The sequence below is a fragment of the Neolamprologus multifasciatus genome, chromosome 14, assembly GCF_963576455.1.
Source record: "Neolamprologus multifasciatus chromosome 14, fNeoMul1.2, whole genome shotgun sequence".
Taxonomy (NCBI): domain Eukaryota; kingdom Metazoa; phylum Chordata; class Actinopteri; order Cichliformes; family Cichlidae; genus Neolamprologus; species Neolamprologus multifasciatus.
Window position 1 is genome coordinate 33,439,296 of NC_140452.1, and position 24,626 is coordinate 33,463,921.

Genomic DNA, 24,626 nt, shown 5'->3' on the forward strand with positions numbered 1-24,626 from the left:
AATCCTGAAGGAGAATGTCCAGCCGTCAGTTCATCCCCTAAAGCTTAACTGCACTTGTGTTATCCAGCAGGTCAGTGATCCAAAACATATCACCAAGTCCACCTCTGAATGGCTCAACAAAACATGAGCATAACATAAAGGTTTTGTAGTAGCGTGCATTTAACACATAATGTGGAGGAGGTGAGAAATAGTGAATGTAAACAAGTTTGGTTTGGCAGAAAACTCCGCGGGTTACCTTTAAATGAGCTGTGAAATGCACAACATAATTCATTACAATCGTTTCTGAATAAAGCGAACTGTTATTATATATTATATGTTAGATATTGTAGTGATTAGGGCCTTAAGTGGCCAATTAGCACTTGAGTTTATCACACTGAATGATGCTTTAGTTGACATTATCACCATCTGTAGTGGCTTGGGGCCTGTGGCTCAGCGTTAGCTATGGCTGTTTCCAGAACAGCTGACAGCATCTATTCTGTAGTTAATGTGGCATAGTGAGGAGCTGCAATAAAGATAATGTAAGGGTTGTAAAAGTGCTAAAGCTAATTACAGCTTCTGGTAGAAGCACACCAGGTGAGTGGAGCTGGTCGAGATGGAGGACAGACAGGAAGAACGATGGAGTTGTTTTTTTTAAAGCAAGCTGTGGCCGGCATAAAAAGACTCTCAAGGTTAAAAGTGTCGTGTGCCAAGTATCACAGGAGTTAATTTGTGAATTTTCCTCACTAATATTGATTAGCCTCGGATATAGCATGACACTGTCAAGGAGAAAGATCAGGCCGGGCTGTGCTATTTTAATAGCATCCTTCTCATGCTCCATCACACCATGTAATACACTCCAGCACTCTGTTGGGACCTGCTTCACAATCCTGTTGTGGCAGGAATGATTATTTGAAATATATTTCTCAAAATATTCCCGCTCACTCTCAATTAGACTTTTTCTTTGTAATTTGTATGTTTGAGGGTTTTTTTTAGTGTTTTAAACTGAAACATTTATATTATCCTTTACCCCCTTACCAACTTCATCCTCTGTTAACCCCCAAATTTCTGCAAACTTTAACTTTATAAGATTCTGACTTTAAAAAAGTAATTACAAGTAGGCCACACCTTCATACCAGATGGATTTTAAAATAATAAAACTATAAGTCAAGCTTACAATTGCTATGACGGCTGCATTTGCAAAGAACATTTTAGTAACATGGTTGCATGTGAGTCATTAGGCTTCTGAAAGAACAACAGGCTGGTACTCAAAACAGCGATATCATATTTTATTTATTTATTGTCTTGTCTATTGTGCTGCTAATCATTTCATACTGGGCTCTGAGCACTTCCATAATGTGGGTGATCTATGCCACCACTTCCTGTGTATACACACAGACATCCACTAACAGACTCCAGAAGCTGTGGCTCAGACCTGGACAGTATCCCTGGGGAATTCCTCAGCAGCATCATAAACAGAGACGATAACTGCCTGATGATTATTTTAAGGCTTTAACTGTTACTCTGGGCTTCATCTTGAACGTCAGTGAGCATTATGTGCTGTGCCTTTAAAGTTATCTTGGCTGAGCACCCTCTGCTAGCAGTCTCCACAGTTTGTCAATACGATGAGCTGATCAATCTCTTTTAGAATACCTTACAAGTCTTATGCAAATCAGCAATTTTCTCTTTTTGATTGATTAGACTCCAGGTTTCCTAACTCCTGGCTTCAAATGGCTTTTTTTCAGATGTCATTATCCAAGTGATTCACAGAGTTATTAATGATCAGTTCACTGTGGACAAAAACACCCGAAAAACTTGCTATGACCACATTTTAATGTATTTATATATGGAGGACAGTATAATGTTATTCATTAATGATAATATATTTTTTTATTTTTTTATTTTTTACAATTAACATGCAGATCTTATCAACAAATTAAGAGTTAAAGTCTGTTTTACCAGCAGTTCTTGTGTAATTACATAAAAACTTAGACAAGGGTTTTGTAACAGACACCTCTTACACCTTAAACCTTATTACCTTAAATCAATGTTCTTGTCATAAGTTAAACGTCGACTTATTAACAGGTGACTAAGTGTTACAAGGCAGTTGTTGTCTTTATTAGATGTTGATGTTGAATATGGATATGGTGACTGAATGTGCCAGCACTCAGCCCAGGGCATCCCAAAATCAATTTCATCCTTGTTTGGACGTGATTGGTTGATTGATTTTTAACACTGTGCACTATAATAGTCCAGATAAAGGAACCATTAAGCACTCTTATCTCTCAATAAGTATATTAATTCATCTATTAAATTATTAGCAAATCATTATTATTACTTCAGATCTGGTGCTTGCAGATAAGTCAGCTGTTAATAAGTCGATGTTTAACATCAAGTAAATGTATAATGAAGAATGTGTTGATGTTAAAGAATCCACACAAATTAGCAGAGGTTTGATGTTTACATGATAGGAGGTTAAACAGTTATTAACGCATAATATCATGTCAATGAACATCATATAAGTATTTAAAGGAAACAGATTTCTAAATGTATTTTTAAACATACTTTATCCAATGCAATTATAAAATTTATATGACTGTGTGAGTTTACTCTTCACATCCATGACAGATAAATAAGGGAGCAATCTCATTCCCAACGCGTAACATAACCGACAATTTGTCACATCCCGAGGCGTCCCATGGGTACGGAAAAGGTAACCTTCCGTGTCCCTATGACACGCGCCCGATTGTGGATGTAATCCAATAGAATGACGCTCCAACCGGTAACACACGTTCCAGCCATGTATTTGAGCCCTAATCCTAACCTTAACCATAATCTTAAATGTGTTAGATAGTGTTTTTGAAAGCAATTAAAATAAAATGAATATATATGTGCCGATTGAGTCCAAACGGTTCTCATGTTTCCACCTTTTTCTGAACACGTAACACAGGAACGTGTTGGGTGGCCGAAAGCATAACATCCTGATGATTTGTCACATACTGTAATATGTTGGGAGTGAGAACATGTTGGCATCGTTCAGTGTGTATCATTGATGGTGGTATCTTTTAATACTGAATAATAATCAGTGGATATTTAAATGGAAGGAATGAAAGATGATGGATGAGACAGATTCATACACATCAACTAAATAAAAGGTGACACTGTTATTTTTTTAATGTTGTTTGAACATCATAAGTGAAAAGACAAAGAAAGAAAATTGAAGTTCAGTTTGCACTCAGCTTCCCACCCTTGGTTGGCCGGCAACAGCACACAGAAAGTATATCCACTATATCTGGCCTTTTCCTGCTACCTTGATCTAAGGGTGATTATTGAAATGTCATTACTGTAATTCTGCAATTTTAAAGGAACATTTATTAGGGTTTTATGATGGAAAGAACACATTGTTAAATTACCTCTTATTTGGACCATCAGTCCATTTCTCAGCCTGGACCTGTGTAATCTGTGTAATTTTGTGATATACTGAGCTGATTGGAGATAATGCCACACTATGGGAGTAAAGCTAGGTCAATGAGCCACCCTTAGCGTAAGGATTTAATGGCCCGCTAAAGGCTGAAAGCTGGAAAGCTTTAATGTGTGATCATTATGTGAAAGAACAGAATTACAGTACCAGCAGTAATAATATCATATTGTTCATGTCAAGTAACTGAAAACTCATATATATTACGGTCATACATTATTGCCGTTATTCATAGACTGATTTGTCCTGAAGAAAAAACAGTGTCAAGATCCAAAGAAAAGCCTGTAACAACAGATTCTTCTCAAATATTTCAGCAAATATGTACAGATGTACTTTGAAGGCCAGTTAAGTACTTGTTTGGGCTTTTTTCCCCTCATTCATCGTTACATTGGAAATTAACCTTCTTGTAAAGTGTATCAGCAGCATGAGAAGTGACACTGCGGGAAATGTGACCCGTCCTCATTCATCAGGAGAAAACATTTTAATCATAAATCCGCTAAAAGCTGTAAGGAGATGTGTTGCCAGGTTTAATCACGTTTCACTCTCACTGGCTGTGCTTTGAAGAAGGAGTGCAGTTTGACTCGAGTGTCCCACGGGCCTTTCTTGAGTGATCCGCTGAGGTCCTCCTGCCAAGGATAGGAAGATAGGAAGCAGACAGGAAAGAGAGTGATAGACGTCTAATTTGGCAGTGAGGTGGAAATGACAACATGCTTTGATGCCCATCAGCATGCAACAGGTATTTAAGTACAGCAGTCCTTTTTGTTGAAACCGTGGTATGTTAAGTACGCATCGAAACAGGGTTGGAATGTATTTCCTTAAAACGATTAGTCAGATAATTCTTAAAAATGTTTGCACAACCTATAATTTAGTGTTTTCTTTTTTAGTTAGTAAGCTAGACCACAGTTTGGTTTTATTCATAATTAATTGAGAAGATACAACAGAGTTGTTTGACAGTTAATCCAAAAAGATCATTCCACTTACATAAGCAATGAACTCATTTAATGCTCCGGTCAAACCACATCCAGTCAGGTGTCCTTTTTCTAACAAAGCTGTGTAGATAAAGGATAAGAACACAATATCAGAGCAGAATACACAAGCTTTAATTCTCCAGCAAGGTGAAGCAAGAGAAGGACAGAATGGCATGAAGGGCAAATGAGGGAATGGGGGAACGCAGCACCATGGACAAATGGCACAGATGACAGACATTTAATAAGAAGCTGAATTTGAGAAATGGCAGCGGCTGAACGGCAGGAATAAATGAGAGAGCGAATGAGAGAAATAAATGATAGGAGGGATAGAGGCCATGTTTGCCAGCCAATCACTGAGCGTTTTCACTCTGTGCAGGTTTTCAGGTGTGTGCAGAGACAGAAGCACACACTGGACAATAGAGATAGAGTGGGCATTCGCATGCACACACATGCACAAACATCGACATTTTTACTTATAAAAAGAGACAGGTATAGGAACAGCAAGAGACCAGCCTCTCTCTCATACACACACACACACACACACACACACACACACACACACACACATGCAGTTCTAGAAAAACAGGTGCAGACAGCAAGAAATCCCATCTATAGGGTATTTTTGTGATGCGTATTGTTGCTCCCATAATCTCTTATCTTTCATGCTTACTTGCTCTAACACCTCTCTCACAGACACACACACACACACACAGACACATATATATACAGTATGTGGCAGGGACTGCTTTCACACTCCCAGGTTCCTCGGCCAATTTGAACTGTATCAGTGAGCGATGGTGACCCACTGGTGCCAGCAGACCTGGGTGGAAAAAGTCATTTTTCACAGCTTGTGCAAATGCAAACTTCTCACCAATGAGAGTTCAGGTAACATTTTTCCTCTTGGAACGATTACTTTGTGTTTAAGGAAAATAGAAATATATCATACTTTTACTAGAGTTTCTTTGAAAGGTTTAACCGCTGGAAATATTTAAATTGAAGCTTCTGAAAAGCTGAGCTTCTAAGAGCTGAGTTTTAGAATTTACCCGTTTCCCAGTGGGTAACTTTTCAGGATGGAGGGAGGGAGCAACTATTCCCAAACTGCTGACTTTAACCAATTTAATTCCAGGTAAATTTATGTGTAATGTTGCTGCATATGAAAAATGTAAAACATTAAATTTAATGGAATCAGGTCAAATGAAAGATACTTGTTTGGTATAAATCCAGTTTATATTGGAGCATAATTTCCTCGTTAATCATTTGAAAAAAATAAACCTCTGATTTGTATTTCAGTTTCATTTTACTCAAAATTATTGCTTCATGTTTATAAGGACCAACATGTGTCATTTAAAAAAAATCTTTTCTGTTAAATGCCACTGTGGTGACAGTTTTATCTGATTTAAAAGCAGCAGCTTTGACGAATGCCGTGATGAAAATGTTCCATTTGTTTCACACTCGTTCCCCTGACCACGTGCTGATCAAAGTAACTGCTCACCCTACAGAAGGCAAAGTGAAGACATTAAACCATAATACAACATTCAACTCAAACAGCATTCATTCTAGCACAATAAACCAAAATGTGTTTAAAAATATTCAGTTCAGTGCCATTTCATTTATAAAGCACCAAACCACAAAAATATAAGGAACTCAAGGTTCTTTATAATGTAAGGTTAAGGCCCTACAATGAACAAGCACTTGGCATCAGTGGGAAGAAAAAACTCCCTTCCAACAGGAAGATACATCTAGCAGTACCAGGCTTTAGGGAGGTGCGGCTGTGGAAGAGAACTGGAGATTAACTACTACTTATTAACTGCAGACTTGTGTATAAACACACAGTGAGTGAAAAAGAAATGTTCAGTGCAACTTGGGAAACCCCCCAGCAGCCTACGCCGATTGCAGTGCAACTAAGGGAGGGTTCACCTGATCAAGCCCAAAATTAGTTGACATTTTTGGCAGGCTAAAGTTATAAATTAGCCTATTTAGCTGTTTTGGCATTGATGCAAAGACTGCTTCCTTGTTAGCTTCTATAGCCGCTACATAAGTATTAAAGAAGCATATAACAGCACATTAGAAGTGGAAAAGAGTAGTCTAAAGTCGGGACTGGTGTATAGAAAACTAATGAATCACAGTGAGGAGAGCTATAATTTCCACGTGTGAACACACTGTGTATAGTGTTGACATTTTTAATAGTTATAAACCAGTTCTCAGATATTTAGTGCTTGGAGGGGGGCTGGAATGATTTCTGCCATTTTTCTGAGCTCTGTGTGTTTGGTTTAGAAAATCATGTGAGACATTTGCCAGGAAATCAGCGTCTAATGTAAGTTACTAAGTTGCATTATGAGAAACGTAGGTGTGTGTTTGGGTTGTTTTACTTGTTGTCTTTGTTGCCGTTTTGCATCTCTACACAACTTATCGTGTACACAGTGGTATTTGAAATGGACTGTTAGCACAGGGGGAAGCGTAGCCACATCCATGTGTGGGAAGAGCCAATCTGGTCTCAAAAGCACTGTGCTTTAATGAAATGAAGCAGAGGCTTTAAAGAGGGCATTCAAGTGTTGTGAACACTGGAAAAGCAGAAATCATGTCTCTACTGTAGCTGTCAGGTTAGCTCATCCGTCACATTTGTCTTGCTGTTTGATGTAAATGTCAAGATTGTGGTGCCTTTTGTAGATCTGCGAGGCACAAGTATAAAAATAATCTTCTAGGAGTTTTCTCCAGGGACGTCACACAGACACAGTAACAACATTTTCTCTGCAGCTGTTATCAGACACACTGTACACTTCCCCCCCAAAGGTAAACACTGCCAGCATGGTTGACGCGTCATGTGAGCCCGCTGCGTTTCATAGTCGTCAGCGCTCCACAGCAAGTCGTCCGTCCTGCACTCCATTCCCGCTCGCTAACACAGCCTAACACAGTCATTACCACAGAATGCACTAAAAGAAGAAATGTTTCTGCCTCGTGGACCCTTTGGCTGCGGGAGCTTTTAAACAGGATGATGCAACTGATGGCAATTTACATATAAAATACACCAGAGATATGGGCAGCAGCATCAATATTTTCATCTGGTTTCCCTCTCAAATTCCCTAATAGAGCATAAACAAGATTAGAATACATTTTGTGTTTTGGTCAGTTGGGACACGATGCCTCTGCCATAAAAAATATTGCAACTGATTTTCTGATAAACCAATTCTCTGTAGCATTTACAAACATCCAGACTTTTGGTTCCTGCCTCATTTCAGCCCCAAATGCGCCGGTCGAAGCCTTATGCCTTGTTGGCTTTGGTCCAGCTTTCCTTAAATCACGGGCAGACTAAGGAAAGCTGAGTGGAGCCACATCCATTGTGTGGTTGGACCGGAGCCTATAACACTCAGCGGTGATGATGGTGAACAGCTGGGCCTGACTGCCGGAGCCGTCGGTACACGACGAGATGATCGATAGCTCGATGGCAGGATTTCAGCCTGTATTTGGGCAGAGTGGAGTGACATAATGGAGAGTCAGAGTAGTTATTTTTGGAACTGGGACTTTTTAATCTTCCTCTGGGCTCTGTGGAGGGCAGTGGGTGATGCCTTTTGGTAAGATTGGAAATAATATTTGGAATGACTTTAAAATGAACAGATGCATTAAAATGCCAAGTGATCCCTGCAGTGGTCATTCTCTGATTCAGGTTCATTTCAGCTTATTATTATGATGTAAACATGAACTTCTGACACTGTCAAATCTTTCATTCGAATAAATAAAAAAGTTTAAATCCCTGTTTTTGTTGTAAAACAATGAAGCTGATGCCGACAGAAATAGATACATATAAATGGATTATCCCAGTGGAAGTTTTTGTTTGACTTTGTATCTCACGTTGTGTCTTTGAAAAGCCTTGTTTTCCTCATAACAAACTATTAGTTTACCCACTTTAAAGTTTGCTATATAGAAAACCTTTTTAGCAGTAAAAATCAATAAAATGCATACCTCTTATCGCCATATATTTCTGTTAATCGAACACTATGTGGACGCTGCTGTGAGACAACATTTGCAAAGGTAAATTGTCAGGTTCTTATTTAATGCACAACTTAATCTACCTTACACGACATGTCTTTTTCACACACACACATTTACTTTTCTACATCTAAGTGCTTTCTATCTACAACATCTGGGTTCAGTATCTTGCCCAAGGATGCTTTGACTGGAGCATTCAGGGATGGAACCACCAACCTCTCAAGTAGTAGACAGCCTGCTCTACCAAGTGAGCCACAGCCATCACATTAGATCACTACGAATGGGATGGGATGGCACAGATCCTCATCTGTGTGTTTGTGTGCGTGCGTTTCTGTTCTCGTGTGGCAAACTGCTGAGGGTCATCTGTTTTTGTTACTCACCGTTCTCTTGTACATATGCAGATATGACTGGTATATAAAAATAAACCAGAAGGACTCATAAAAACCTTCTCTGAACTGATTACGTTTGTAAAGTTATTATTATTTAATTATTGTTTTAATTAAGGTCAGTAACCCTCTGGTAGCAATCAGTTGTGGAATCAGGGAATAGTGACTGGAGGTTGTCAAGGGGTCACAAACTGTTCTTTATGCTTGTGTGAGTGAAGCCAGAATGTAATCCAGTAATTAAATCCTTCTGTTTGCTGTGGGCATCCAATCAGAAGAAAGATAGCAAACAGAAATGTAAGCAGAGCCTTCCAGGCAACAGGACTGGATAACTGTTCTCTTAGTTTAGTAAAATGAAAAGCTGAACAGTGCAAATGGTTTAGATGCATCAACAATCCAGTTAGTGCGAGAGTTAAACTGATATCTGAAACGAGCTTCTCATAATCCCTGCCTGAGCTTTAGTGGATCATTCTGACATTAATTTTGGGCCTATAAAGCTCAATAAAGCCCTGCATGCTGCACTGGTGAAAAACAAATAAAACTGAAATACTGTAAACGTCGAAACAAAGCCAGGGTGTTGTTGCGTTGTATTAAAAAACACATGAAAAACGTTTGTGGGCTCGGTTGCATTTCTGCTGTGAAGAAAACTTGGCACGTAATCAGGTTTGCATGTACTCTAAATATTCTATTGTGTGGTTGTTCTTTGATTTTGTTTGGCTTTGCTGACCTTAGATCTAATAAACTCTATCCATGATCAAAGAGAGTGTCAGCGATGTGATGGTCTTTGCTTCATCGTGTTGCTCGACTGTGGAGAGAACATCCTCTGAGGCATTAATGGGGGTCATAAACTCTGATACGGATATTTGAACACATTGAACTCTAACTGGCCTTGCTCAGACAAGGACACATGCTCTCCCTCGAGGGCATTTCCATGAACAGAATTGGAAAATAGAAACTATTGATTTCTCTTTGTGTTTAATGTGATTGCCTTGGCTTTGTTTTGTTAATGTTTAGCGGGCTTTTCTCTCTTTGGTTGCTTTTGTGTTTTTTTACCTCCTCTCACCATTTTTGGAAGGCCAATCGTATTTCGGCATTCAGCGTAGAGGAAAAAGTTGTGTTAAAGAATTTGCGTTTTACATGTAGGAAGACCTTACAAAGTAATTCTATGACACAAAATATTGGAATTGATCTTAATTAAAGCCTTATATCGATTCATTTTATGGCATTATGTTTTTTTCCCCTCAATTAGCACTTGGGGGATACAGTTTCCAATGTGAGCCATGCCGTAAAATCAGCAACAGGAAACAGAATAAAGTTGTTTTTTCAAAAAATTTCCCAACGTCAGTTTTTAGATCACTGCCGGGAAATTTCACCTTTCCTGGCCGTCACTGACTTAAAGCACGGAGTGAATATTTTTTTGGGTGGATGTAAGCAGCCAGCTGATTAAAGTGAAGTGTTTGTGTTTACTGTAATGATTTAGCTGGTGCTGCGTCGGATGCCAGTCTGTTATTGATGGTTTGACTCCTGCACAGCAGTGCTTTGGCCCTGCTCCAAGTTGAAGTAATTGACACGTTGCCCCCCCGGGGTTTGTGATTAACTTTACTGACATATAAGGCGAGGTGGGTGTGTGTCATTGCACACACTTGGCAGCGCTAACAGACCTTTGAAGCTGCTACGACAAAGTAGCCTTGATTTATTTTAATTTTTTTGGTGCTGTCCAATGAAATGCCTGGAGAGATGAAACCGAAAACCCCATGCTGATTCACCCAAAAATCTGACCTAACCGGACTCATACTGCGATACTTCTACAGCACTTTTGGATGCTTCTAGAGGGTTAGGGTTTTTACCCACTTCTAAACATCAAAATCTGTGCATTTATCATAGAAAGTTCTTCTCAGTTTTGGGGTAGTCCAAAAATTCTATAAAGTATTACACTGATGAAGTAACTAAGGTAATTTTGGCTTGTGTTTGAAGAGCACTACATTAAAACCCAAAGCTTGTGTGACGAGTTCAGTTAATTTAATTCATATGTGCACTAGGCAGGGAGGGACTGTGAAGTATGCAGAGGAAACTCATAAAGCATTAAACAGCGATTTTACTCTGGCAGGTGCTTTAACCCATAAGCTAAAGGTAAAGTGATACCAATCTTCTTATCTTATCGCAGGGCATCAAATATTGCTGTTCTGTCAAAGATATAAGATATGACTAGATCCTTTGGCTTTGGTGGCTTGTTGTAGAGGAGAGGAAGCTGTTCTCTGTGAAAGAGCTGAATTATAAAATTGGAGGAGTGGTGCAAGCTTAGGGAGAGTCACTAGTTTGTCAGTGAAGAAACTGTGATTTGTGTGTTTGTGATTTGTGTTTTACACTTCATTTACACTCACGGATTTGTGTCATTGTCACTTACTTTCTGAATTCACTCGCTTGTTGGGTTCAGGCACTTGAAACTACTTGGTTATATTTTTGAAACGCTCCGAGTTTGGGTTCAAACGCAGTCATATCTCTCCTGGTTGAGCAAGCAGCCTACATTGCTGGTGACTGCCCATGTGGAAAAGAAATAGAAAAGACTTGCACAAGATGTGGCCTACTTCATATAGTGAATCATATAAGGCTTATGTGATTTACTCATGAAAGTGGCCACTTTCTCATTACTTTCATATATTGTTTTAGGAAGTATCCAAAACATTTATATAATATAATTTCATTTATATAATTTTTCAAGGGATCTTACAGGGATCTGTTTTCACTCTTGTATGCCTCCATCCATCCATCCATTCGCTTCCGCTTATCCTTTTCAGGGTCGCGGGGGGCGCTGGAGCCTATCCCAGCTGTCATAGGGCGAGAGGCGGGGTACACCCTGGACAGGTCGCCAGTCTGTCGCAGGGCCAACACACAGGGACAGACAACCATTCGCACTCACATTCATTCGCACATTCACACCTAGTGACAATTTGGATTTTCCAATTAACCTATGCCCACAAGCTGCATGTCTTTGGACAGTGGGAGGAAGCCGGAGTGCCCGGAGGGAACCCATGCAAACACGGGGAGAACATGCAAACTCCACACAGAAAGACCCCGGCCTGATGTTGGAATTGAACTCAGGACCTTCTTGCTGTGCGGCAACAGTGCTAACCACCGTGCCACCGTGCTCCCCTCTTGTATGCCTTTCATACAAATTTCACACAAGACAGATTCAAACTTTATAAGATTTATAAAGTTTGTATCTTTTCCATATGGGTGGCGTCAGAGTCCGCCACAATATTAACTCTTCACATTGAATCTCGGTGCTTATTTAGTTCGTTTAAATGTGACATAAACGGGTGACAAGTCAGGAGTAACAGACACACGTCACAATTGCCATAATTGCATGCATCAATGTTCTGATATTTATACTATCCTTGGTGTCAGGCGAAGATTTGTTCACATGAGCCACAAATTCCATACGCACGGTGCATATATCTCGTGCACAATGCATTTTATGTCACACTAAATCTGACTGTTGATTCTCCTGCTGGATCACAGCTTACTGGGGATTTATGCTTCAGCGGGAAATGTACGCCTTAACCACAAACCCCACTGAAAACTTAAACTGTAACCAATGCGAAACGTGATGTGCAGCTCCCTACATATGTAACTACATGTCAAGAATTTGAATTTATCAGTGAGAGAATCATCATCATCATCTTAACATAAGCAATAATAATCATAGCATCAATCACAAATGTCAGTAAATTCCTGGAGGGAGAATGCAGAACCTATCAGAACGGATGTGATCGAAGAACCAGAGGGACAAATGTGCCGAAAGAAAACTGACTACAACCAAGAGCAGGGGGCCGGGGTTGAGAAGCAACCACACGGTAATTAGCACATACTGCACCAGCATGAGCATAAATGCTGGCAGCGACTTCAGCCGTTTAGGTGGATAACATCGTAGGTTCTACAAAGGTTCAAGGCTTAGTGTTTTCCACATTCACTACAAAATTAAATTTGAACATTTCATCTGACCTATCGACCTACCGCAGATTTTCTTGGTGTAGGTTGTGCTATTTTTTGAAATGATGACCCAGTTCTTTAAAAAAAAAACAACACTTTTTCATGTACAGTATTTCCTTTTTCTTCCTACCAAACTACACCCACCAATTGAATCACCGTGCAGAAAAGGAAATTCCCACCTACCTGTGATGAGAAACCTGGACCTGTGAGTGGATGTAAACTTTGATGGGTGAGCTGTAATCTTTGGAAGCTACATGCTTGCTTTTGTTGGCAGATTGCACTTACTGGAAAGGTCACGGGCAGCCCACCGTGCAGTCTTCTGTGTTCACTGTACTAATACAGAACGCTGGTCTGCACATCAGGAGCAGGGATAGTGCAGATACTTACCGTCTACATGCTTATGAACAACAACAGCATGAGCTGATTTCGGGGGGGGCGCCCATTGCTTCTTTGACATGAGAGTAGAAGCGTGTTTCTGTCCTCGATCGTGGTCACGTGCAGACGGAGTTGTTCATTCACATTTTTGGAGATGCAGAGCTCTGTGCCCCGCCCCACTGAGGCATTCTGGGATACCTGAGGGCGAGCAGGCTTGGAGCAGCGAGTTTATAATCCTTGTAGAAGGATTATAAACTCTAGAAGTAGAGTGTAGAAGGTTCAATCCTCCACCGTTCACTCTCTCACACATGCCTACACACACATTCACACACACACACACACAGTGGGTGTTCACTCTGCTAGAAGACAGTGGGATGTCATTAACACTGTGTGAGGGGCCTTTAATGTAATTAACAGAGAGGAGAGGAGAGAAGGGAGGTGGCGGTGGGGGTGGCACCCACGAGGTCGAGCAAATCAACTCGCACCCCTTCCGCAACAGTCGAACACACACAAGCCCACTTCCTCCCCGCTTTAAACCCCTGTTGAGAAAGCTGTAGTTTAATTAAAAATCCCCGTTCCGACAAACACTCAGAGGCGCTCACTGTACAGAAACACCACTTCAGTTTTCATGCACCGCAGTCAGAACATGTGGACTTGATTAGTATTAATCCTTATCTCAGAAATGGACAGCTTCTCAATTGTGTTTTTTTTTTCCTCTGCTAGCTAATTTCATGAAGAGCATAATTACAGCATTTTCAATTTCGTCCCTCTGCAGAGTTATGAGGCTCGTGCTCTATCTCTGCACTGCAGCTGAGAGGGGCCGGGGTGTGTGCTTGTGGGTGTGTTGATTGCATTTTTTTTTTTTTTGAGGGTGGGGGCTGAAGTAAGCAGGAGAATTAGTAGGTTGCAGAGGTGACTAATACACCAGATAATTTGATCCCACGTCAGAATTGGAAAAGCAGCTGAAATCATGACAACTGTGTAAACCTCATAAAACACAGCAACTCTTCTGCAAACAGGGCCGGTTTACTAACAGCGACGAGGGGAAATATTAAGTGAATGCAAACATTTCAGTGCCAGCGAAATGATTCCTCTTCCAGAATGTGCTCGGTAACAGTATGAGATCCAGAAATCTGATTTACTTGCTGTCTATCTGGTGTTTGTTCCAACAGTAGGAGGATGAAAGGCATGTCGGCTCTGATTAGAGCCGCCGAGCTGGCACTGTTTGAGTGAACGTGTGTGTACTCATGCCTGTGCTTTGGTCATTTTCCAGTAGAGAAATCGGAGCTGCCCTAAGGCAGCAGTGGCCATGTTCCCATCCTTCTCAGTTCCTCCTTTCATCTATCTCTATATCTTTCTCTTCCTCGTCTTCCTCTCAGCAGTGTGACTGCTTCCTCGCCTGATATCTCCACTTTTACTCCTCGCTCAAATGCTCGGTAAACAGCTGCCGCGCATATCTCTGCACTCGTGAGCGAAAGCACCTTTTCGGCTTGTGTATATATTAAGATACAGGCAGCTCATCAAGAATGCTTTGTCAGCTTTGATAATAACTCGGGGCCCCAAGGCGCCGAGGCCCCTGATATTTTGTCACACTCCTCCAGCTCTGCAAACACGAGCCAATATTGCCGGTAAAGCAGCTCTGCCTTCAGTGATAATGAGCTCTCCGTCCTCTAAGATAGTGCAGAGTGGACCGGTGCCAGATTCCCTTGAGGTGTTTGAGCACTGGACGACTTCTGACACCAACAGGACAGCAGCTTAGGTCCAGAGCGCACTTTCTACTAACTAATAGACAACCCTTAATTCAGAGTTGATTAAATGAAAATGTAATGATGTCCAAGGGGAAACGCAGTAATCACAGCAGCAGAGAATGAGGTAGCAAAGAAGGGGGAGAGGCAAATCATAGTCGAGTAAGTTCGTTTCAAAGTTTTACAGTGTGTAAAGCATAAAAGCATATAGTGATTAAAAATGCTGCAGGCCTTCTATATGAAGTGCTGAAGATCATAAAAGCAATTTATTATGCTAAACAGTGGTGATTAGCCAGAAAATAAACTAATAAAAAAACAGCACTGCACTCACACTATCCATTAGTTTGCATCCATTAGTTTTAAATGTCCCCCACCTCACCCCCCTTCAAGAAGACAGAGTTCCTTCTGATCGTAAATCTACCTCTTAAAAGTCTAATGTGACACCGAGATGCATATTTAGCTAACAGTTTAGCGCCGTAATTAGCGTTTGGGAGCGCTATGCCTCTGCCAAGTTCCATCCGCCCAACATCTGTTCCTCACCTGCCTCCGGGGGCCAGTGCTCTTCCACCTCGTCCCCTCTCCCCCCCCATCCTGCTCCACCGCCCATCTTTGCCTCGCTGTAGGTGGCAAAACACTTATCAGGTCTGGAGTGAAGTGACGGGTCTGTTGGCAGCTGGAACCACTCACAGTGTTCTTTTGAGACTTGAGAGAGGGAACCCCCCCCCCCCCCCCCCCTACTCCCCCCCCCCCACACACACACACCTCCTGCGGTCACCTTGACCGTTCTCCCCGCCTCTCCCCTTCAGCTACAATTAAATCACGAAGGAGCACGTCGGGCCACCCAGCCTCGACGGCGGGCGTGCGCACCATCAGCATATCTTCAGCATATTCGCCCTGATGGGAAGCTTCTGCACTTGCCTGTGTGTATTGGATGTATTTCTCGCTCCAGCGGTGATGGATTTTCCATTTTCCTGTTTTGTGTGGTGGTGGCGCACTGTCGAGAGAAGCCTCACGTCAAGACCGTTGCATCTTCTGTCACTCGTCGTCTCACACCGTTTGCTCGGTGCCATTTTATGATTTTGCTCTTGCCGGCAAGCCGTGCTTCTCCATGACACGGGGGCCCATTTAAGTCTGATAAGTCATTGTTCAGGCAATACAGAAAAGGGGGGGGGGGGGTGTTCTTTACAGTAACCAAACAATGTTGACACCTCCCAACCCTTTCAATTCTCTTACTTTCTGCCCTCCTTTTTCTCTCCGTCTGCTCTTTCTTCATCTTTCTTCGCCTATAGCTTGTCTGCGGGCAAATTGTCATCTCAGAGCCCCTGCCCCTAACGGGAAGGGAGGGGGCGGGAGAGTTGGGTGTGGGCGGGGTGAGGTGGCGGGGATTATGACAGAAGCAGGATGAAGGGGGGCAGAAAATAAAGTTGCTCTTATCAGAATTTGCCAGGAGCAATGTGCACACAAAGCTGCTTGGGAATCCAATTTAGTCCTCGCTGTTAGTTTAAGTGATATCAGCGCAATTAGCTGTCACAGGTCAGAGTGTGAGACCAGCACGTTAAGTGATTTCCTGAAATCCCACCAGTGGAAGCACAAGAGGATGTCAGTTCTCGAAGTTAAGAAGAAGAAAAAGCGTTCCGACCCCACAAATGGACCGCTTCTTTATACGCTCCTGCTAATAAATGTCAGCCGTCTCTCGCCTCTTTTGTTTTGCTCATGTCAGCTGCTCACTCTGGATTTAAATGGATTTTCTTGCTCTATATCTCGCTACAAGGGTGACTTTGAGCTGTTTTAGTTTTGCTTGAGCCCCTGTGTAACTCAATTGCGCTTAATGTTGCTTTTGGGTGCACTACTAAGAATGGCTCCATGTTGGGTGGGGAAACGGTGGGATTGTCCTTGGTGTTTCTCACAAGAGCAATTAGACACTAAGTACGAAGGGGCATTGGCGGGATTGCAAGTTTGATCTATTTATAAAGGCTCCAGTGTGCCTTTCTGATGCTTTTTTGCTTTGCCTGTATGTTTCATTGTGCACCTGTGAAGGAGCAATAGGAATAACCCAAGGTGACCAAGAAGTAAACGTTAGGGTTTGTTTTGTCCGGCTTTTATTCAGCCACAATACAGTTTAGATCAAATAAAGTTTAAATTAAAGGATTTCTTTTAAGCGAGGTGTTAAACCTTACCATGGAATTAACTAACGTTCTCACATCATGTGAGCAACACTTACAATATTAAGAAAACGTAACAAAGCTACATCAGGAATATTGCTGTACAACACAAAGGAACCTGTGAATCGCAGTCCTAAAGAACTTCCTGTCTTCTGTTTAAGGACAGGTATGTTACTTAACCCTCTGATGTCTAAGTCATCGAGATACCACAAACTTCTTGGTGTTTCACAGCAAGTAGGTCTTGGGTTTGAATCTGCTATCTGACTGGAGCTTTTTTCTGTGGAGGTGGATGTTCAGTCTCAGTTGTATGGTTCTTTTTGTTTAAGGGGGACAGCCAATCACAAGTAAGTTGGCTTAAAGAGAAAGAAGTCTGGGCTTGTTTCAGACTGTGACTGAATAGAGAGCGGAACAAGCAATATAAAATAAATCTGTATAAACTCTACTAGAGATCAAGAATCCAAATACAGAGTTGAAAATAACATAATGGGTTTAAACTTTGCTAAATTTCTAAATGAAGACAGTGAGGTTCTAATGTAGAGTCTTACAAATGAGCCTGTGATTGTTAGTGTAGAGCATTTTAACTTTATTCATGAACTTTCTCAGGCAGGAGTGGGCTAGACCTTCTTTTTATATAATTCCCAAATAAAAATCATGAGGTTTTAGTAATCTGCTTGCTTTACATTTTTATTATTCTTTCCAGTATTTCACCACGTATGTATTCTCTGCACTGGTATCTTTCTCAAGGATGATGCTGAGAGCATGTGTGAAACAGTTACAACTGTTATTTCTCCTCCACTGCAGATAGGGACAAAGAGCAGCACAGAGCAGATATGAATATCGCAACAATATATGTTACAGCGGCTGCTGGTGGAAATAAATAGCTCAGCAATATTCCCAGAAAGCATGTGTTTCTTCTATGCAATACAATTAAGAGTTGGACCCACAGGAACATCCATAAATGTTAAATTAAGCCAGCATTTCTTTCCTACAATGTTAGAGTAATCTGATTGTGAAAATGAGTTAGTTGGCAGGTAGGTTGTTCCAAGCATCTTGGAGAACCGGCCACACACTGGCTCCATAATGTCAATATCAAGGCTCTGTGGGGGTCGGCCATCTGTAGCGGGGCTCCTTCTGAAGTTTAGGGTCATGTCACGCTGCAGACTGAATCTGGGACCAGTCAGGTGCTCTCTGATGGGTTTACATGATGGATAAGAACATTTCAGGCATCTAGTAAAGGCAAACTTTTTTCTTGAACTTCCTCTCCCCAAAAAAGCTCTTTGTTTGCTTAGCTGGTTTCTGTGTGACAGTCATTGATTAAATCTGACCTCATCTTTCTTTTTCCTTCTCTCTTCTCTACCACCCTGATCTCTAGGGGAGATCTGTGCATTCAACATACACGGGCTGGACGCACCGTTTGAGGCAGTGGTGCTGAATGGTACGTCTGGTGAGGGCCAGCTGAGGGCACGGGGCCTGGTGGACTGCGAGTTACAGAAGGAATACACCTTCATCATTCAAGCTCATGACTGCGGGTCGGGCCCTGGGGGCATCGAGGGCAAGAAGTCCCACAAGTGAGTGAAACAGACAATGGGGTTTGAATAAAGCAGGCTTTGCGAAGGTGGACAGAATGCACTGACACGAAAATACCACCAACTGCAAGGCCTAGACAATTAAATAAACAAAACCCGAGTTAATAATGCATGTCAAGTGCTTGGGCTACATTGCGTAAGGCTACAAAGTAGAAAAGAATGAATTATTAATTTAGACAATGTCTAAACTCACATTATCAGCTATCCTAGAGGACGGTGGAGCTTTGGAAAGACTAACGAAAACAACTAGTCGGCTTTATGTAACTGTGAATATATATATACAGTGGAACCCTGGCTTACGAAGACCCCATTTAACAAAAAATTCAAGTTATGAAGGCACTTAACGGCAATATTTCTGCCCGTGGTACGGCAAAATGCCCGCGTAACGAAATAGATAAAATAGAAAATTAAAAAATAAATAAATAAAATTCCATAATGTTATGTACATGTACACGTACGTATTCAATTCAATTCAATTCAATTCAATTTTATTTATATAGCGCCAAATCACAACAAAAGTCGCCTCAAGGCGCTTCATGCATACGTATGCTTTCTTCAACCTCCGCCACCTCCTCCTCCACCAAGGACTTCGTCTTCAGCCAGCATTGCCTCACTCAAAAAGCAATGGAAAAAGGTGCTTCGACTTACGAAAATTTTGACTTACGAAAGACCCTCTGGAAAGAATTAATTCCGTAAGTCGGGGTTCCACTGCATATATATATATTAGGGGTGCAACGATACTCGTATCGATATTGAACCGTTCGATACAGTGCTTTCGGTTCGGTACGCATATGTATCGAACAATACAAAATTTTTAATTTATTTTATCAACTTTCCTTCTGATGGTGCTGTCTGTGTTGAGCGCTCAGTGGATCTGCGTTCGACTACTCCGCCTAGGCTGCACTGTCGAGCGCAGATCCACTGAGCGCAGGGCAAGCTAGCAAGACAGAAGCTAAGCTCTCCTTGCAACATGGCAAATTGAACCTCCCCCACCCTCATTCAGATGTGGCGTTTGGAACTATTTTGGTTTTCATGTGACGTATGACCCTGAAGGTAAGCGCGTCATGGACTAAAGTAAAACAGTATGTTGGATGTGCCAGCAATGCTCAATTACATGGGTGGGAACTAGTGTGTTAGCGCAGTTAGCTCGTTAACGTGTTGGCCATCCAGCCCCACGCACGCGGCGATCCGCGGTAGCTCGTTAACGGAGATTTGCCGTGTTGTGGCGTTAACGTCATTTCAACGAGATTTATGCTGACAGCACTAGTGGGAACACAACAAATATGACTGCACATTTACCCCGACATCATCCTAGTGGAAAGACAAGTGGAAGCAGAGTGTGTGTGTGTGTGACAACTAAAATGTGCGTCCACATGTTTTGGACGGTCCAAAAGATGAGACTATCAGCAGTGAGTTCCTACTTTATTCTCAAAATGCTAAGGAGCACCTCTGCAGCTTATGTCAGTAGCAGCTCTGCCCTTCAGCAAGATGGATGCAGCTCTGTACCTTCATGTCTTGAGGCCCATATACACAGAAAGACAGTTATTTACACATGTTTGGTTCTATTTAAGCAAGTATTCTAGAAAATTATTGCGGTTTAAGTTTATTTGAATGTGTATTTTGTAAATTTACCAGATGGTTTAGGGGCATCAGCTTAGTAAATATGTTCTATGACTTTTATGCATCAGTAAAGCAGCCCGCCCCCCTTCTTTAGTGGGGTGTTATTATTCATTGTAATTAGTAATGAAAAAAAAGAGAGCATTGTGGAGGTAAGCATCAACGACACAGAGCTCTCAGTTCTCACTCCTTCTTTATTAGTCTCCAACATCAACTGAGCATATCGCGCCACAAAACACAGGAACACACTTCCTCAACAGTGGGTGTGAGTGGAGCCCTCTAGTGGTCCGCCACACATGCCCCCCCCGAACACCCAGCAGAACTAGTCCAGGACCCGGCGCTTAAGTAAACGGCCGGAACGGCTGAACCGGGGGGGTGGGGAACTGACAGAGGGCAACCCAGCCCGAGAGCGAGGCTGGCACTGGCGGTCAGAAAAAGCTGCAGACGACTCGGACTCCGTTGATTTTGGGTCGCTCCTGGGGGAAAAAACAGAATCCATCAGCCCGGTGGCAGGTGGGCGGCCGCGGCGAGGGGCCTGGGCCGGGACCACCTGATCCTCCTGCATAACATGTGCAGGCTTAAGTCTGTCAACAGAGACAACCTCCTGCCGACCGCCAAAGTCCAAAATGAAATGTTTGTTGCCTGGTTTAAGAACCCTGTATGGCCCGTCATATGGTGGACGCAGCGGAGTCCTATGAGCATCGTGCCTGACAAAAACAAAACGAGCAGAGTCCAACGAACCCGGAACAAAAGTGTCAGGCAGGCAGTGGTGCACAGGACCAGGAACAGGAAATGAGTCTCTTGGGGGGCGAAAAGGCAACAAAGAGGTATCGAAACATGGGGGAGGGGTCTCAGGTAAGAATTCCCCGGGGACCCGGAGAGGCTGGCCGAGGACCAGTTCAGCCGGGGAAACCCCGAGGTCCTCTTTAACCGCGCTACGCAATCCCAGCAGAACCCATGGAAGACGGTCGACCCAGTCGCCACCTGTTAAGGAAGCCCGGAGCGCGGCCTTAAGTGACCGGTGAAACCGTTCGCACATCCCGTTAGCCTGCGGGTGGTATGCTGTGGTGCGGTGGACCTTGACCCCCAGGCCGTCAGCCATAGCAGACCAAAGCTCAGAAACAAACTGGGGGCCCCTGTCCGAGGTAATGTCAGCCGGGGGACCGAAACGTGAAACCCATGTTGAAAAAAATGCTCTGGCCACCGTCACCGCTGTCGTGGACACCAGGGGTACCGCCTCCGGCCACCTGGTCGTGCGGTCCACCACAGTCAAAAGGTGCGTGAAACCCTGTGACTGCGGTAAGGGACCAACCAGGTCCACATGAACGTGATCGAAACGCCTACCCGGGACACGGAAAGGTTCGAGGGGTGCCTGTGTGTGCCGGTGGATTTTCGAGCGTTGGCATGGGATACAAACCGCTGCCCATTCTTTCACCGTCTTGCGAAGGCCCGGCCAAACGAACCTGGCGCTGACCAGCTTGACCGAGGCCCGGACGCCGGGATGAGAGAGGGCATGCACCGAGTCAAAAACACGACGACGCCACGAAAGGGGAACCACCGGGCGGGGGCGGCCGGTGGAAACGTCGCAAAGAAGGCGCGGACCGCCGTCCCACACCGGGGTGTCCTCCAGCACGAGGCCCGTTTTTGCTGACTGAAGGGCAAGGACGTCCGGGTCAGAACGTTGCTCGGCGGCCATGGCAGCGTAGTCGACGCCGACATACACCGGAGAAACCAACACACGTGAGAGACAGTCGGCGACGTGGTTGGACTTACCAGCCACATGCTGAATGTCTGTGGTAAATTCTGAAATAGCCGCCAACTGGCGCTGCTGGCGTGCGCTCCATGGGTCAGAGACCTTGGACATTGCAAACGTCAAAGGTTTGTGGTCAACGTACGCAGTAAAGTTGCGACCCTCGAGGAAAAAACGAAAATGTCGTGTCGCGAGGTGCAGGGCCAGCAACTCCCTGTCAAAAACACTGTACTTGCGTTCAGCATCCCGGAGCGTACGACTGAAAAAGGCGAGCGGTTGCCAGAGACCTGAAACCCGCTGTTCCAACACCCCACCCACTGCCACGTCGGACGCATCGGTGGTCAACGCGATCTCCGCCGACGGAAACGGGTGGGCCAGCAGGGCGGCGTCAGCCAGCGCAGACTTGGCTGCGGAAAATGCATGGACGCGTTCCGGCAGCCAGTCAACCAGATCTTTGGCTGTTTTACCTTTTAAGGCAGCATAGAGTGGCTGTAGCAGGTGGGCAGCTCTGGGGAGAAAACGGTTGTAAAAATTTATCATCCCCAAGAACTCCTGCAACGCTTTAACCGACGTGGGACGCGGAAAAGCCGAAACAGCCTGGACTCTGTCGGGCAACGGAACCACACCTTCAGCGGAAATGCGGTGCCCGAGGAAGTCCAGAACAGGCAACCCAAACTGGCACTTGGAAGGGTTGATAATCAGGCCGTGCGCTGCCAAACGTTGGAAAACCTGCCGCAGATGGGACTCGTGCTGGCTCGCTGAGCAGCTGGCCACCAATATATCGTCCAGATAAACAAAAACGAACGGCAGCCCACGCAAAACGGAGTCCATCAGCCGCTGAAAGGTCTGGGCGGCACCTTTCAGGCCAAATGGCATGCGCAAAAACTCGAACAAGCCGAAGGGGGTAATGACAGCGGTTTTAGGAACGTCTTCGGCGCGCACGGGAACTTGGTGATACCCCCGCACCAAGTCAATTTTAGAAAAAATCGACGTTCCGGCGAGATTGGCAGAAAAATCCTGAATGTGGGGGATGGGGTAACGGTCATTCTCCGTGGCATTATTTAAACGGCGGAAATCTCCGCATGGCCGCCACCGACCGTCCGATTTGGGCACCATGTGAAGCGGAGAGGCCCATGCACTGTTCGAACGCTGTACAATGCCAAGCCGCTCCATGGCTGCAAACTCTTCCCGAGCGACGGACAGTTTCGCGGGGTCGAGGCGGCGCGCGCGCGCGAACACCGGGGGCCCGACCGTGGGAATATAATGCTCAACCCCATGCTTCGTTACCGTGCTAGAGAAATTAGGGACAGACAGCGATGGAAACTCTAAAAGCAAACGCTGAAAAGCATCCCCGGAGGTCACTACATTAGCCCGAATCAGGGGCTCGGCGGCCCGAGTAAAACAGGGTAGCGAAGAAAACGAGAGAGCACCAATTAAACGTCTGTTAGCAACATCGACAAGCAGTCCATGAGCACACAGAAAATCAGCACCTAAAATAGGTACAGAGCTAGCGGCAACAACAAAGTTCCACTGGAAATCCCGGCCATGAAAACAAACAGTCACCAACCTTTCCCCAAACGTTTTGATGGGAGAGCCATTAGCTGCGATGAGCTGCGGCCCACAGTTCGCTGCTAGGCCGTCGGCAGCGGTAGGGGGAAGGAGGCTCTTCTGGGAGCCGGAGTCCACGAGAAAACGTCTCCCGGAGCGCGAGTCTTCTATGAATAGCAGCCTTTCTGTATTGCCAGCGGTCGCGGCTGCTACGGCGCGCTGGCGGGTCCGTTTCCCTGGGCCGTGAAAGCGCAAGGCGGCAGGCAGCGACGCGCTCTGTCGCCAAAACGCTGATGGTAGAAACAGATGCTCTTTCCGCGGTGCCGGCGTGTAGCAACCCCTGCCATCAGCAAGGGGGCGGATGCTCCGGGGGAGGCGGGTGGAGGCGTGGAAGGTGCCGCCGGCGAGTCCATAGCCAGGGCGTGAACGTCGAAAGTGCGGCTAGCCAGGAGAATGCGATCCGCTTCTTCAGCCAGGGAGCGATAATCCTTTGCAGGCAGAAGCGGGGAGTTTGCGAGGACAGCTCTCACGGCGGCCGGTAGTTGGCGGAGGAAGAGGTGGGCGAAGAGGAATCCACCGTCATCCGGCCCGAGCAACGATAGCATGTTCTCCATGAGCTCGAGCGCGGTACCGCCACCCAAGCCCGACAGGTTGAGGAGCTTTTCGGCTCGTTCAGCATCGGAGAGGGCATAGCGCCGAAGAAGCAGCTCTTTGAGGGCGGCGTATTTCCCTTGGGCGGGTGGGTCCCGGAGGAGCGTCATCGCGCGACGGGTGGCCAGCGGGTCGAGCGAGGCCACCACATGGTGATACTTTGTGTCGTCAGCTGAGATGCCGCGAAGGGCGAACTGAGCCTCCACGTGTACGAACCATGACGGGGGGTCATGGAGCCAAAAGTCCGGCAGTTTCAGCGCCACAGCGAACGTAGCTGCAACAGGAGGCGAAGGTCCGGCGGCCGCTGATGCATCCATAGCGGAGTCTGCGTTATCTGCGGCCCGTTGCATGCTCGAGTCAGGGGTCACCAATGTGGAGGTAAGCATCAACGACACAGAGCTCTCAGTTCTCAC

General features: G+C 44.5%; 1 protein-coding gene across 1 annotated transcript in view; it reads left to right on the forward strand.

Moving 5' to 3' along the window:
* LOC146504470 (calsyntenin-2-like) overlaps window positions 1-24,626 on the forward strand; it is a 325,046-nt gene that overhangs the window by 161,829 nt on the left and 138,591 nt on the right. Inside the window, exon 3 of the mRNA XM_085131085.1 lies at window positions 18,434-18,629. Within this exon, the coding sequence (XP_084987211.1) occupies window positions 18,434-18,629 (196 nt within the window). The remainder of the gene's footprint in view (window positions 1-18,433; window positions 18,630-24,626) is intronic.